General features: G+C 37.1%; 1 protein-coding gene across 1 annotated transcript in view; it reads left to right on the forward strand.

Annotated features, from left to right (window-relative positions):
* Window positions 1-13,094, forward strand: part of LOC148816934 (chromodomain Y-like protein 2) — a 41,658-nt gene that overhangs the window by 17,413 nt on the left and 11,151 nt on the right. Inside the window, exons 2-3 of the mRNA XM_088939009.1 lie at window positions 906-1,443; window positions 8,527-8,744. Coding sequence (XP_088795135.1) covers window positions 906-1,443; window positions 8,527-8,744 — 756 coding nt within the window. The remainder of the gene's footprint in view (window positions 1-905; window positions 1,444-8,526; window positions 8,745-13,094) is intronic.

Raw genomic sequence — 13,094 nt, forward strand, 5'->3', positions numbered from 1 at the left:
AACTGAAATGGGTTATTGTTTATGCTGAAAGCATTCTAATACAGCACTTTGGAGGCTTGTATTGTATCTGTTTGATGGACAGAATGACCTTCAACACCTGTTTTCTGATATAGAACATTTACAATTAGTTTTCCAAATGGTGATAGATGTTTGTTTGTAACCTGAAACAACAGGGCTAATTCTTCATCCCTCTGAAGTTTTTCATTGAATGAGCTGTTATTTCATTTTTAAAACTAGGTTTTAGCTGTGTGACCTTTTAATTTAAGGTTATTTAAAAACTAACTTAAGGTTTTTTCAGTCTAGAAAGAACTTGATGTTTGTATTTACTGTATTCTTTAATGATTGTGAACTCATGACTCCTAATGACCATATTAGTCACTGTGTTAAACTTACAAAGCTGGCCTACATGTTGGTAGTTAAAAACAGTTTGTCTGTACAGTTATAGCTCCTTGCCTTTGGACATCCCTCCTCTTTGAGAAAGGAAGTTATTTACGTTTCCATTTTAAAACAAAAATGTTTTTATTTTAACCATATCAAGAACTCATTGAGAAACTACATTTTTTATAAAGGAATCTCAAGAATTTGAAGGTGAAGAAAGTTATTTATAAAGGGTTTTAAAAGTTCTAACCAATTACTGTGCCAATTTGTTTTGTTATGTTGCGAAACATTTCTGTTTTGGTCCTTTGTTCACATGGGCCATTGGCAAGGACAGTGCATTCATAACTTGTTTTTGTGAGGGGAGATGGAACAGCATATTCAGTTTAGGAGTTGTTCTGGTCTTGAAATTCAAACTGAATATTTAAGATTATTCAGCCCCTTCCACTAAAACTAAACATCACTTTTAGCGCACCGTTGGTGCACCCTTGTACTAATAATCTTCCTTTTGCATTTCCTCTGCTGCTCAGGTGGAAAGAATAGTAGATAAAAGAAAGAACAAAAAGGGAAAATGGGAATATTTGATCCGATGGAAGGGATATGGCAGCAATGAGGACACTTGGGAACCGGAACATCACCTGCTACATTGCGAGGAGTTTATCGACGAGTTTAACGGACTCCACATCCACAAGGATAAGCGCTCCAAGGCAGGCAAACAGAGCGCCACCCCACGGTTTTTGAGTCGAGGAGCCTCCGGTGAAGCCGTGAGAGCAAGAGGGGAGTCCCGCAAAAAGAAAAGGACTAACGCCACAGGCTCCCAGAAGGCAAAACGAGGGTATGGGGGCAAACAGGCGGGCGACAGGGCCACCAAAACTGTGACGTACAGGACGACCCCAAGTGGACTACAGATCATGCCCATGAGAAAGCCACACAATGGGCTGCAAAATGGGGACTCAGAAGCTTTGCACTACAGAAATGCAGCCCAACCACATAAAATTGGAAATGACAGAGAAGATGAAATTTTAGACGAGCTGGAAGTTACTGAGACGCCTCTCATGAGTGATATAGGTAGGAAGTTTATATAATTGTTGAATGATTGTTGAATCATTGTTGAATGATTATTCTTTTTTCCATTCGTTATATAGGTCACAGGTATTTTGGAGGCTTGAAACTATGAAATTTACAAGAAATGTTGGGTGATACAGTGATGTGGCCATTAGACTTACCGCCTCACTTACCGCCAGGGGTTCTTGGGAGCCATCTTTCAGGAGTTTCTGTGTTATTACCATGGCCACTGGGGCCCTGGTTTCCTCCTGCAGTCCAAAGACATGCTGTCCAGGTTGATGAACATCTCTAAATTGCTGCCCCAATGTATGTATGCCCTGCAATGGACTGGCATCACATCCAAGATGTATGCTGCCCTGAATCCATTGTCTTCTGGGTTAAACTCTGGTTTACTGTAAACCTGTATTGAAATTATGTTTTGAATAATGGATAGATGTCACATTATTTTTCTTGGAAGAATGCAAGACTCATTTGCCTCGCATGTGCTACAAGTTATTTTTCTCACTTATTCTCGGTTTATGCAGTTCCAGCTGTGTTTTGATTCAGGATACAATCCTATTTTAATGTTTTATTATTGCTAATTAAATCCTCAACAGCAGAAGAGTGAACCCTAGTCAGTTTGCAGAACAGTTACCCACTCTTGTTTGCACAAAATTTTTGCACAAAATTTTTGACATGGTCAGTCAGTAGTAGGCACATTTGTCATTACAGTTACTGTAGCAGAGTCTAATGATCTGTGTAGTGAAGGTTCTTTTTATAGTAGTTATACAGTGTTTAAAGTACATTCACTGTGCATACTCATTGCTACTACCTTGCATATAAACTCTTGAACACTGCAAATAGGGTTTTTTAAAAAAAACAAAATTTAAGAAATTCCCCATTCTCTTTTTTTAACTAGGTTTTTAGGTTATTAGTTCCCTTTAAAAGTACTGTCCTGATGGCTTTCATCACAACTTGTTTTTAAAGAACTGTTTTTTCTTGAAAGCCCCATATTTAAAATTTAGTCAAAAAAGAACAAAATTTGTTATTTGAAAACTTTAAGCTTTGGGTGGACTAAAGGGAGTATTCAATAGGCAAACGAAAACATCAATATGAAACCAATAGACATTTTGACATCCATCCTGGTCCTGAAACCCTGTCCGTAGCTAAAGGGACGTCATGAGTTTGGGGGAGACAGGTGCTACAGGTATTGGGGGATTAGTGGCTGTGCGCAGGGGTGCATCTCATGTGCTGTGCTGCCTGTGTGGTACCCAAGTGAGCGCACAGGCTCCTGGCCAGAACTGGGATGAGTCAGCCCATGGTCTGTATTGCAAAACCATCTACCAGAGATAAAAGGTAGGATGACAATTATTCAAGACGAATATACTGTAAGTATTTAGCATATAAACAGAAGATAATGATATCTGTGGTGGTCTTTGGTAGAATTGCCACATGCAAGGCCAAAGAAGCAAAGGGAAATGTGGGAACAGGCTGAAAGGAGGCCAAAAGACTGCTGTAGAGAAGAGGGGTTTAAGTTTGGGGGGCACTGGGTGGTATTTGTGGAACCAATGGGATGAGTAGCAATTGAACAAGAAAAGCATAAATGCATTGGGGAAACAAGTTTTAAATGTTTGAGGTTGAGGATTGTTTAAATTATAGTCTTGTTACACTTAGTACAATTTTTTAACAAGAGGCAAGGATATCTCAAAACAACAAAGCAAAATAAAGCAATAAATCATTCAATTGTTTATTTAGACTTCCTGAAATATTTTCCTAACGTCCCCCATAAAAGATAATGTCTTAATTTTCTTAATTTAATAATAATAAAAATCTTTATTTCCAAACCGAGTAGAAAATATAGAAAATATTTTGAACTGTTTTTTTCCTTTACAAATCCCATTTGTTTAGTTTTTTTTTGTTTCACAATTAGTATGTGACAAATCAAACACAACCAGTTTTTAGACCTGGCATCGTTTGTTTAATGGCTAATGGTTACCTGAAACTGGGTTCTGCATGCAAACAAATTCCACATGGGACTTGAATTAATGCTGTGACTGAACGTGAAATTCCAAGCTAATTTAAAATTGACTGGAAGAGGGCAAATTACAAAGTAATCCATTTTAATTTGAGCTCTCCAGAGCTACATCCGCAAGGCAGAAGTGTAAATTATGTCCGAGTTAGTACACAGTGATTGTCATCACTTTCTTGGATGGGGCGCACTGTTGAAACTTCTGAATATATGCAGAGACAGGAATTTCTAGGTTTTTTTTAGAGTAAAATAATAGTATACAAGCTTCTACTCTGCCAGAACACTAAAGAAATTAACCAAAATGTTGTTTTTCTTGAAATTACATCAGCTTCAGCATCATGAATACCAAGCCATTCAATAGACTCACATCTATAACCCAGACCCACTCTACTCTGGAGAGACAAAAAGTGTCAACATGGTAATGTGATGGGAGATAGTGGCGAGAGTTCTGAAACAGATTTGCTTTAATAGGTGTGAACTAGTAAAAAGGCAAATTTGATTGTTCCAGTCTTGTTGTCTTTTTTTCTTTGGCATTCAAAAAGCATTTAAAAAAACATTTTGGTTTCTTGATTTTTGCTTTAGTCTTTGCTTTAGATTTGCTAAGGGCAGAGAGGGTGTGTGGGGCTTTTTTTGCTTCCCTACTGAAAGCTAAGTGCCGAGAGCTTGCAGGTTATTCTCTATTGTGTATTTTCAATTTATGCAGTGAAGCCTTGCAGCATTTTGCCTTCCAAAGTATGGTACAAACAGCTGTTTTTTAAAAAAATTGGGAGGCCTGGGAAGGACCTTAAATATGGTCCCATAAAAAGTAGGAAATATAGTCTTCTTAGTCTTATACAAACAATTAAGTCTCTGTCCCAGTATATTACACTATATCACACATTTTTTAAATCAGATTTTTTTTTTCTGAAAACACTTAAATCTAAATTAGATTGTATGGTGTTCACGCTGGCAAATGTCACACATAGAGAAAAAGAAATGTCAGCATTCAATGATGGTGCCTTCCCTGAGTTCAGAGACTTCTGATTGGTTAGGTAAAGACACAGCTGGTTAGGCTAGACACTTGAAGGGAGAAGCACAGTTGGCTATATCTAGTCACCAACCAAAGAGCATTCTTCAAGCAGCAGCTTGGTTCCAGTATGAAAGGTTGCAACTGGAAGGGAGGAGCCAAAGTTACCTCTTCTCATGGGGTTAACTCCAAAAGGTTAGGAGTTCCGTTCTTTCCCTGTGGTTAATACGGAGGTTTAGATCTTTCCCATCATCAGCAACCAAGTAAACTAAGAACATAGAAGCAGACCCATCTGGTTGGTGTCCCTGGCCAAACAGGATAAGCCATGAAAAGTTACTCACGAGTTGTTCTTGTGGGTTAAATGTTAAGGTTATTTAAGTGATAACGGTCTGGTTCAGAACGAGTGGAAAGTTGGGATTTAGTTTTCTCCCCCCTGAAAGATGGTATGGTTATACAGTGTTCTGGTTACTCCCCTGAGGAAGTTTGGGTTGTCAAGCCTTCCAGACCCCGTGGCTGATTGTGGAAGGAAGACTGCTCCCTTAAAGCATAATTCAACTACACGCACGGAGGCAGCTGCAAAGAACTCTCGAGCTTAATGTCTGTTGGTCAGGTGTTTTGGAATCCTGCAGGTTGTAAGCATTGGCAGTATCGAGACTGTAGCTTACAGCACTCCTGGTAATGGTGATTAGAGTTTCCCCAAGAGGGCAGACAAAGTTAGCACTAATCCCTGAATTAGCTGCATATCGAAATAAAAACACCTTGTTGCAGAGAGAATGGAATGATGGTTACAATTATATAGTTAACAGTTCATGGATCCAGTCCTATGGTTATGGTTTACGATTTATGGTGTTTGGAATATTTTCTCTGGTTGGTTGTAAGTTTCTGGTTTATGGTAGTATGGTATGTAGGCTATGGTTGAAGGATTCAGATCTGGTTATCGTGGTTGGCACAACTTTCCCCAGGACCCTGTGAAGCTCGAGGTGTCACTGAAGGCTTGTGGTCCTGGAATTTGTGTGGTTATGAAAAAAAGCTGATTTTGGCTCTGCTTTTACTCAGAACTAGGACGGAAGAAGTACCAGCACACAAGTGTTTGATAATAATGTACCGGCCCATTTCAGACCTGGTTAATTCTAATCTCTATGTTTTTAAAGCCAAGTAATTTGGAGCTATAAACCTTGAAACTATTTAAAACTGTTAGAGTCAGATATTCTAACATAAAAGCTCTATATGCCTAGGCCTACATGGAACCTAGTAACAGAACTTTCACATGATAACCAAAATACAATTCATCAATAAGTTAAGTGAACATTTATATTAATGTCATGAGAGTCATGTAGTCATGAGAAAATTTATAAAACAGCTCAGATTACTGTTTTTGGGCAAATTTTTTTATTAATTTGGGCAAATTTAAGACTGCATGGGACCACTGTCAAGACTAGGAAATTAATGGATTTCATCAGTAAAGTTGTCTGGTTAAATGATGTTGAATAAATGATTCAATAATCCAGGTAAATTAGGTAGATTATGTACAGGACTGTGGTTCATAGTTTCAATATGACAAAACTGCAATTGTATTGTGGAAATAGTATATATTTACACACCAAAGTTAAGGAATTTCCTCTTAGATTTGAAAGACAGAATCATCCTTCCAGCCTAATGCTTTCGTGACACTGCATGGTGTGTGAAGAACGCTCTTGCTTCTTTGTTACAGAAATAGCTGGGGAGACCTCTGGCTCGAAGTAGCCCTCATTTGGTTCTTGTGACATTGAAAATATCTGTGACTTACATGATGACAAAAACAGTCAAATAAAAACCATTAAGAAAAGTAGTTAAAAACAGCAGAAACAATCAAAGCAGTCAAGGCAACAAGCCAGTAAAATTAGATGCACTGGTGTTCATTTTCAGGCTTTCCCAATGAACAAAGACTTTCCTGTGAGCATTATTTTCTCTGTACTCTTAGTTAAATTTAGTATCTAGTAAAATGCTGGTATAGAGCTTCAGGAAAGAAGTATATGGCAAACCAGGCTTGCACACACCTCCTGGACTGGTGCTAAGGCAACACTGCTTCCTTTTTGAGGGGGAAGCAGTGCTAGTGGATTTCTACTAAAATCAAGAGTGCTTTTTACACCCCTGTAATGTAAGAAAATGACCCTGCAGAGTTGAGTCAGTATTTTGTTATTATACCCTGCTCTCTGTGCTTTGTTTGGTTTACATTAAATTTTAGTCATATATTTAAACATTGCATTGTTATAAAAGAACAAAAGAAATATTTTGTTGAAGGTGTTCAGTTCAAAAGCATTTTACCAATTAAACCTATACCTGGCTGGTGTAAACCTGTCTAGAAATATATGTGTAGTGTAGATGCTGTGGAGCTTGATCTCGTCAGATAACGCAGCTGAGCATTGTTGGTCTTGGCCAGGAGGGCCATGAATGAGATGGGATGTCTGTGTCAGTGTATGGTTGGGCTGTTGGCACACAGTGGTTACTGCAGGTCACCTGCTCTACAATGATGAAGTGGGTCCTTCCCTAAACATACAGCTTTATGGGATATTTCATGATGAAAATTTCTGTATATGCCGAGGATCAAAAAATGTACTACTTATAATTGCAATGCATGCACTAAGTTAATATAAGGAAAATGACCTTGTATTATAATGGTCTCTTAACCTTATATAGTATACTACATGTCATCTCAGCTTTCTTCCATAAAAGTTCTGTGCAGCTCAAGTCTTGCGAGTTGGGCTACCAAGGCATGTCACATTCTCATCTTTCAAGAAAGCTGTTTTTAGTGAGCATGTTGAGAACATATATCAGGAGTTCTTTTTACATCTTACTTTTCATTTCAAGCTGTTTTCAGGCAGCAAGTGAGACCTGGTACTGGATCAGTGTAGCTGTGTGCAGTCAGGTTACTGACTGTAAGGGGAGCTCTGTAGCTGACAGGCACCACTGTCCAGGCCACAAGATGTGGAGCTCTGTAGCTGACAGGCACCACTGTCCAGGCCACAAGATGTGGAGCTCTGTAGCTGACAGGCACCACTGCCCAGGCCACAAGATGTGGAGCTCTCCATTGATTTGTCTGTTTTATGCATCTTCTCTTGCTCCACTAGTGGCAAGTTCTCAGCTGAGGTGATTTAGTCCTGCCTCCAATACACTGATGGCATGAGACCATTGTTCTGTTGGTAATTGGGACATATTGGTTCCTTTCTGTGTTTTGTTATATTGATTTTTGTGAGTCTTGACATTCAGAAAGATAAATCACCTCATCGTTCAGTGCCCAGTCAACTCATTCACTAATGAGGTGATTTAGTGCTTATGCAGCAATCAAAATCACTCAATTGATTCAGTCATTAATGATTAGATAACCAGAATGACAAGAAAACATTTATCAGTATTCAAATACCATATATTTTATTTCTCTAAATAGTGTAGATGTTCATCAATAGAGTGATTACATTTATTTTGATCTCTACTATATACACACATATATTATGTGTTCGTTATCACAAGAGAATGTGAATTCAATTTAATTGTGCACTCACAAGACTTTAAATATCATACAAGTGCTTTTCTGAGTACAAAGACCGTTAAGTTCATTAGAATTCTAGAAGCTTTTTGTCCCTCTTTAGTCAACCTCAATGCAAAATGTGTTGAATAACCTATATATAGATAATGTGGGAGGAACAGCGAGTTTTGACTTAGGAGGATTATGGCAATGAGAGTTGTAATGATTGCTGCAAAGCCTGAATCTGTCTACAATGGATTTCTGAAACCAGCCTTCAACAGATTGTAAATTAATTCTACTTTTATTTTTACTATTTCTAAACTCCTTGAAAGCCTGGATTAATTACTGCACGTCCTACTATACACTATGAGTAATCCCCAGGGTCAGTTCCAAAATAAATTAGACAGTATGTTAGGTTGTTGTTTTAGTCCCTAGATTTTATTTGATATTTTGTCTTTTTCATGGTACAATATGTGCATCCATGGCTATAAAAATGAGACTGTAAACGCAATACTAACTATGATATGAGAGCAGCAATGAATTAATCTTTGTTTTTCTTGCTTCAAACAGGGACTACACTTTCTAATGGTGGAATTAATTTGCACAGCTCAATGAAACGGAAGCTGGTGGAAGAGAAAGGCTATGTGTTTGACAAGAGACTCAGATACAATGTTCGGCAAAATGAAAGCAACTGTCGGTTTAGGGACATTGTGGTTAGGAAAGAAGACGGTTTCACACACATACTGCTATCAAGCCAAACATCTGACAACAATGCACTAACCCCAGAGGTAAGATACTCTCTTTGGTGTCAGGCAGTTGTAGCTTTCATTATTCATTATCTATTGAAATGTACAGAGGTACTATACGTGGATATCTCAATCTAACCATTGCACACGGCCTGTTTCAACTGATATGTTTGGGGAAAGATTAACATCTGTCAAAATGTGGGTCCTTCTAAAACCTTTGTTTATGTCATTTCAAAATGTTTTGTACATGGTGTGTATATTGAATGTATTGATGTTTGTAATAGGGTGGGTTGAGATGAAAACAAATCAATATTTTACATGGTTTTTACCTTTATATATCAATGCAGTAATTATGGTGTGTGTGGTCTAAAACAATTGGAAAAGGTTAGCAGAAAAGTTGCCATATTTTTACTCCATTCAGTATAAAATAACAATCTACTGTGCTACAGGCAGAGCTGTGAATTTCATCACTGTATTAAAAATCCTTTGTCTATTGTGTAGAGGGTATTTGGTGATGACTGTATTGTACTCTTCTTGTTCATACAGTATGATTTTATTAGTCTGAAAAATTTCCATGACATGTACAATCATTTTACAATAGATAGAATGTCTTAGTTCAACTACAGAATATTTTATTATGTTATTATACTTATAATGTATTTTGCTGTCATAAGGGAATAAGGTCTGACACTTAATTTGTTGTGTTTAGCTTCATTGTTTTCTTACCATAGTGACAACTACAGTGAAAGGAATCTCAATACTCTGCACGCACTAGTGTCTAATGACACTTCAGCTGAGCAGTTTCCCACTAAATAGGAACTTTTGCACATATTCCCTTGTTTTTTCAGTCATAAACTTTCAATATTTCTCTATGTGAATTTTCATGTGATAGTTTTACTTGATATGTGCTATTCTAAATATACTTTTAACAAAGGGTCTGCTAACAGCTGAGCTCCACATTTAGCTCTTTTTTGGTATTTAGTTATGGCTGCACCACTAATTTTTTGCCCTTTCTTACAATAACCTCAACATCACCAAGTAAAGAAAGGACAAAACGTCACTTACATCCTTATTAAATAAAAAACAGTCACTTTTCAACCTGAGGCTACTTGTCATTGGTCGTGAAAAGCTGAATTTTTTAAAGATGACCACACATAGGCCCAGTGCTCACCATAATGATGAGAACGAGGTAGTGTGAAGCAGTTCTCACACCACTTCATCCACTACTGTTATTTGAGAGTTTTAACCCTCGGGTTCAAAGTAGACCTGGAACACATTCCCCATATTTACAAGCCTCCCTTTTGGAAATAAGTTTTTTTTTAATTTATGTGTTTTTGAGTTATGCAGTATCTATCAGGAACATATCAACTGTATAAATTGAGAACTTCCAGTATTTTATTCACTCAAGATATGTATTCCTCTTTCACTAATTAATTTGGTCTCTTATACTGGACACTACCATTTCTATTTTGTCTGTGAAATATGCATGCTATTCGTCATACTACTCTTCAGCTCCCAAACTACCTGTTAAGATTTGTTATGAAGAAGATTAATTGTATTACCAAGGAATCATCAAAATTCTTTATTAGGGTAAGAGGTGTATAAACTAAGGAGTTTGACACTAATGTTTCTGACAAAAAATGTTTTAAAAATGTTTTTAATTTTTTAAGTCTCCTGTGATTGATTCAAGATCATATTGGTTTTGTATCAGGTTTCACAGATACAAATGGTTAAAATATTATACGCCAACATTTTAGTAATGGCATTAACAAGCAATAAGTAGTTTTTCCCAGTTTCTAGGGTCACTTGTTAGATGTTTTCCCATATTTAGTACTGTTGTTTAGCTTGTCTTCAGAACTTTTCAAACAGTCCATCTGTGCACTTGTGTACAGTGGTTACCAATCCATGTATTATCTGCAAGCATACTGTCATGAGAAAGCCAGTACACCCCCTTAATATTTTATGGTTTAATATATTTAAACATATTTCACCATTATCTGGTCTTCAACAAGTCCTAATAGTAGATAAGTCTAACATCATTTGACAAATAACACACAAATATCCTACACTGTTATTATTTTTTAAACAATTACTATTATTTTAAAAGACCAGCCAGCGTTCAATATCTTTGTATGACCACATTCTCCATTTTGAAGCACGAAGAATCTGTGGGCTTTGTCAAACTTGGTTTGATATTGGTTGGATCTCATACCTTGCACTCCACTTGAAGATAATCTGTTCTCTCCACAACAATATAAAGATTTAATTTACACCAGTAATTTACACGATATGGACTAGGGTTTTTTTTATAAGAGATGGCATCTCAATTTTCCTATTAACTGTAACAATAAGCCCTTTATAGATAACTTCCCATTTTGTTATCCACTTCCCATATACTTACAGCCTAACATATATTTTAAGTAAGGTCATTACCTTGATCCAGGACTTTCTATTATGAACTGCCAGGTTCTTCTTCCGTGTTTTTGCTTACTTCTTATTCCTGTAATGTAGATCTATGGCACCCCTTAAGGTGTGCCATCTACGTGCTGTGCATATTCTGGTAGATTTCTGGTAGTAGCAAAAGAAAGGTGTTGTGGCACTATTGCCACTCTTTATGTATTTCTGTTAGAGGCTTCTTATAAAGATTAATCAACTGTTAGTATCTGGAATAGAGAGCTGAATGATAGATATGAAGTTTTACTCTATTTTTGGAAAACATTTGAATTTATAGAACATTTGCTCCTCCTATAATACAAATTCTGCAAGCTGCATGTAGTGTATGATAAAACACATACAGTAAAACTAGAGTTCTGCTTTCATGTGTGGGTTTAGAGAAAATGTTCACACTTCAGAAAAGCTTAGCCTGAAACTCTAGAATGGATAAACTATTGCAGGTTTCTGCAGGCATACACCTGGAGAAGTGATTACATAAATTGTCTGATTCTGTCTGAAGGTAGCAGATATCAGTGGAGCCGCGATATCTGAATGGGTCTGCCTTCTTTTAAGAATAAATGCCACAAACGGAAAAGGCTGGTATTCTGTGATATTTTAATTGTTCCATCTGGGTTATACTTGTGAAAGTAATTTACAATTCAGCCTTAGGCAAAAAGGCAAAAATGAGAACAAGAAGTGAAAACATTAGATGTACAAAACAGTCTTGGCAGAAGAAACTAAGACTAGTCCTAATTGGGCCGCCATTTTGTGTATGTCATTCTATGGTCACTTTCTGGGTGATTACGTAAGGAGTTTCTCATTTCAAACCTTAGGCATGTTTGCCTTGTCTTGTGAAATACTCTGTCTTATGTCATTTTACTGTGGTCCCCAGCCCTACTTAAAGCTCATCACTCCAGATACATGAAGTGACTACAGTTTGGTTGTGGTTTTTGCTTTGCTTCCTTCGTATGACATTATATAATATCATAGTGGTGTTCCATGCTCTTAAGTACCAAGTGCTGCCAACACAATCCATTGATCTCTTATTTCACTGCCCCCCTGCCAACATACATGCACATAAGTATAAGACCATCTGTCAGCAAAATAAACATACAGTTCTTCACCACCGGTTCATCTGTCTGTTCCTCTCCCTGTTGCCAAAAAATAGAAATGAAGGAAAAAGGGCTTTGTATATTTAATAGAATGTACCTAAGGTAAGTCAGACAGCTGGAGACTAGATCCTTCTGTGCCCCTCTATTTTCCACAAATATCATAAAGAGTTTGGTGTAAGATCTGATAACTTAAGCTCTTTGTTGGTTCTTACCATCATTGGTAGTCTGAAAAGTAGAGCCATTTAGTTTTCAAATTAGAAGGTGTATGATCATGACTGATTATGACAATTAGAAGGTCATAAGTAAGTATTGCATTGTTAACACTGTTGCGTGAAACAGTGACTGGTTGGTTAGCTGTGGTTAGAATTATTCTCTTTCAAAACCACTGTTTGTGAATTCAGTCCAGTTGGAAATCAATGTCTCATTTTGTTGGAGGAAAAAATAATTAATAAAAAAAACTAAATTTACTACATCGCGCATTGCACATACATAATGACTTCTAAACTACAAGAAAAGTTAAAATGGCCTGGACCTCAAACCCATCAAGGATCTGTTACTTATCCACGCATGGCCTTGATTTTAGCCTCGTCCCACAAAAGTTTGAAATCTACGAAATCTAATTCTTGAGTAGCACAATCAGTGAGTCATACTTATGATGGGTATTCTGTTCTCATTACTGAGCCTTCGACATATAATTGTATGCAGAATGCTCCTGAATATCTGCAGATGTAGCATTATTCACTGCAGAGTTCATCTCCACAATATTATTACACACTCCCTTACATTACTGGCTCATGCAGTGTACTCTGTGTTCTGCCATATACCCACGTATTCAGCCCATCACAAT

This window comes from Atractosteus spatula, chromosome 21 (genome assembly GCF_055471065.1).
Source record: "Atractosteus spatula isolate fAtrSpa1 chromosome 21, fAtrSpa1.hap1, whole genome shotgun sequence".
NCBI classification, from domain to species: domain Eukaryota; kingdom Metazoa; phylum Chordata; class Actinopteri; order Semionotiformes; family Lepisosteidae; genus Atractosteus; species Atractosteus spatula.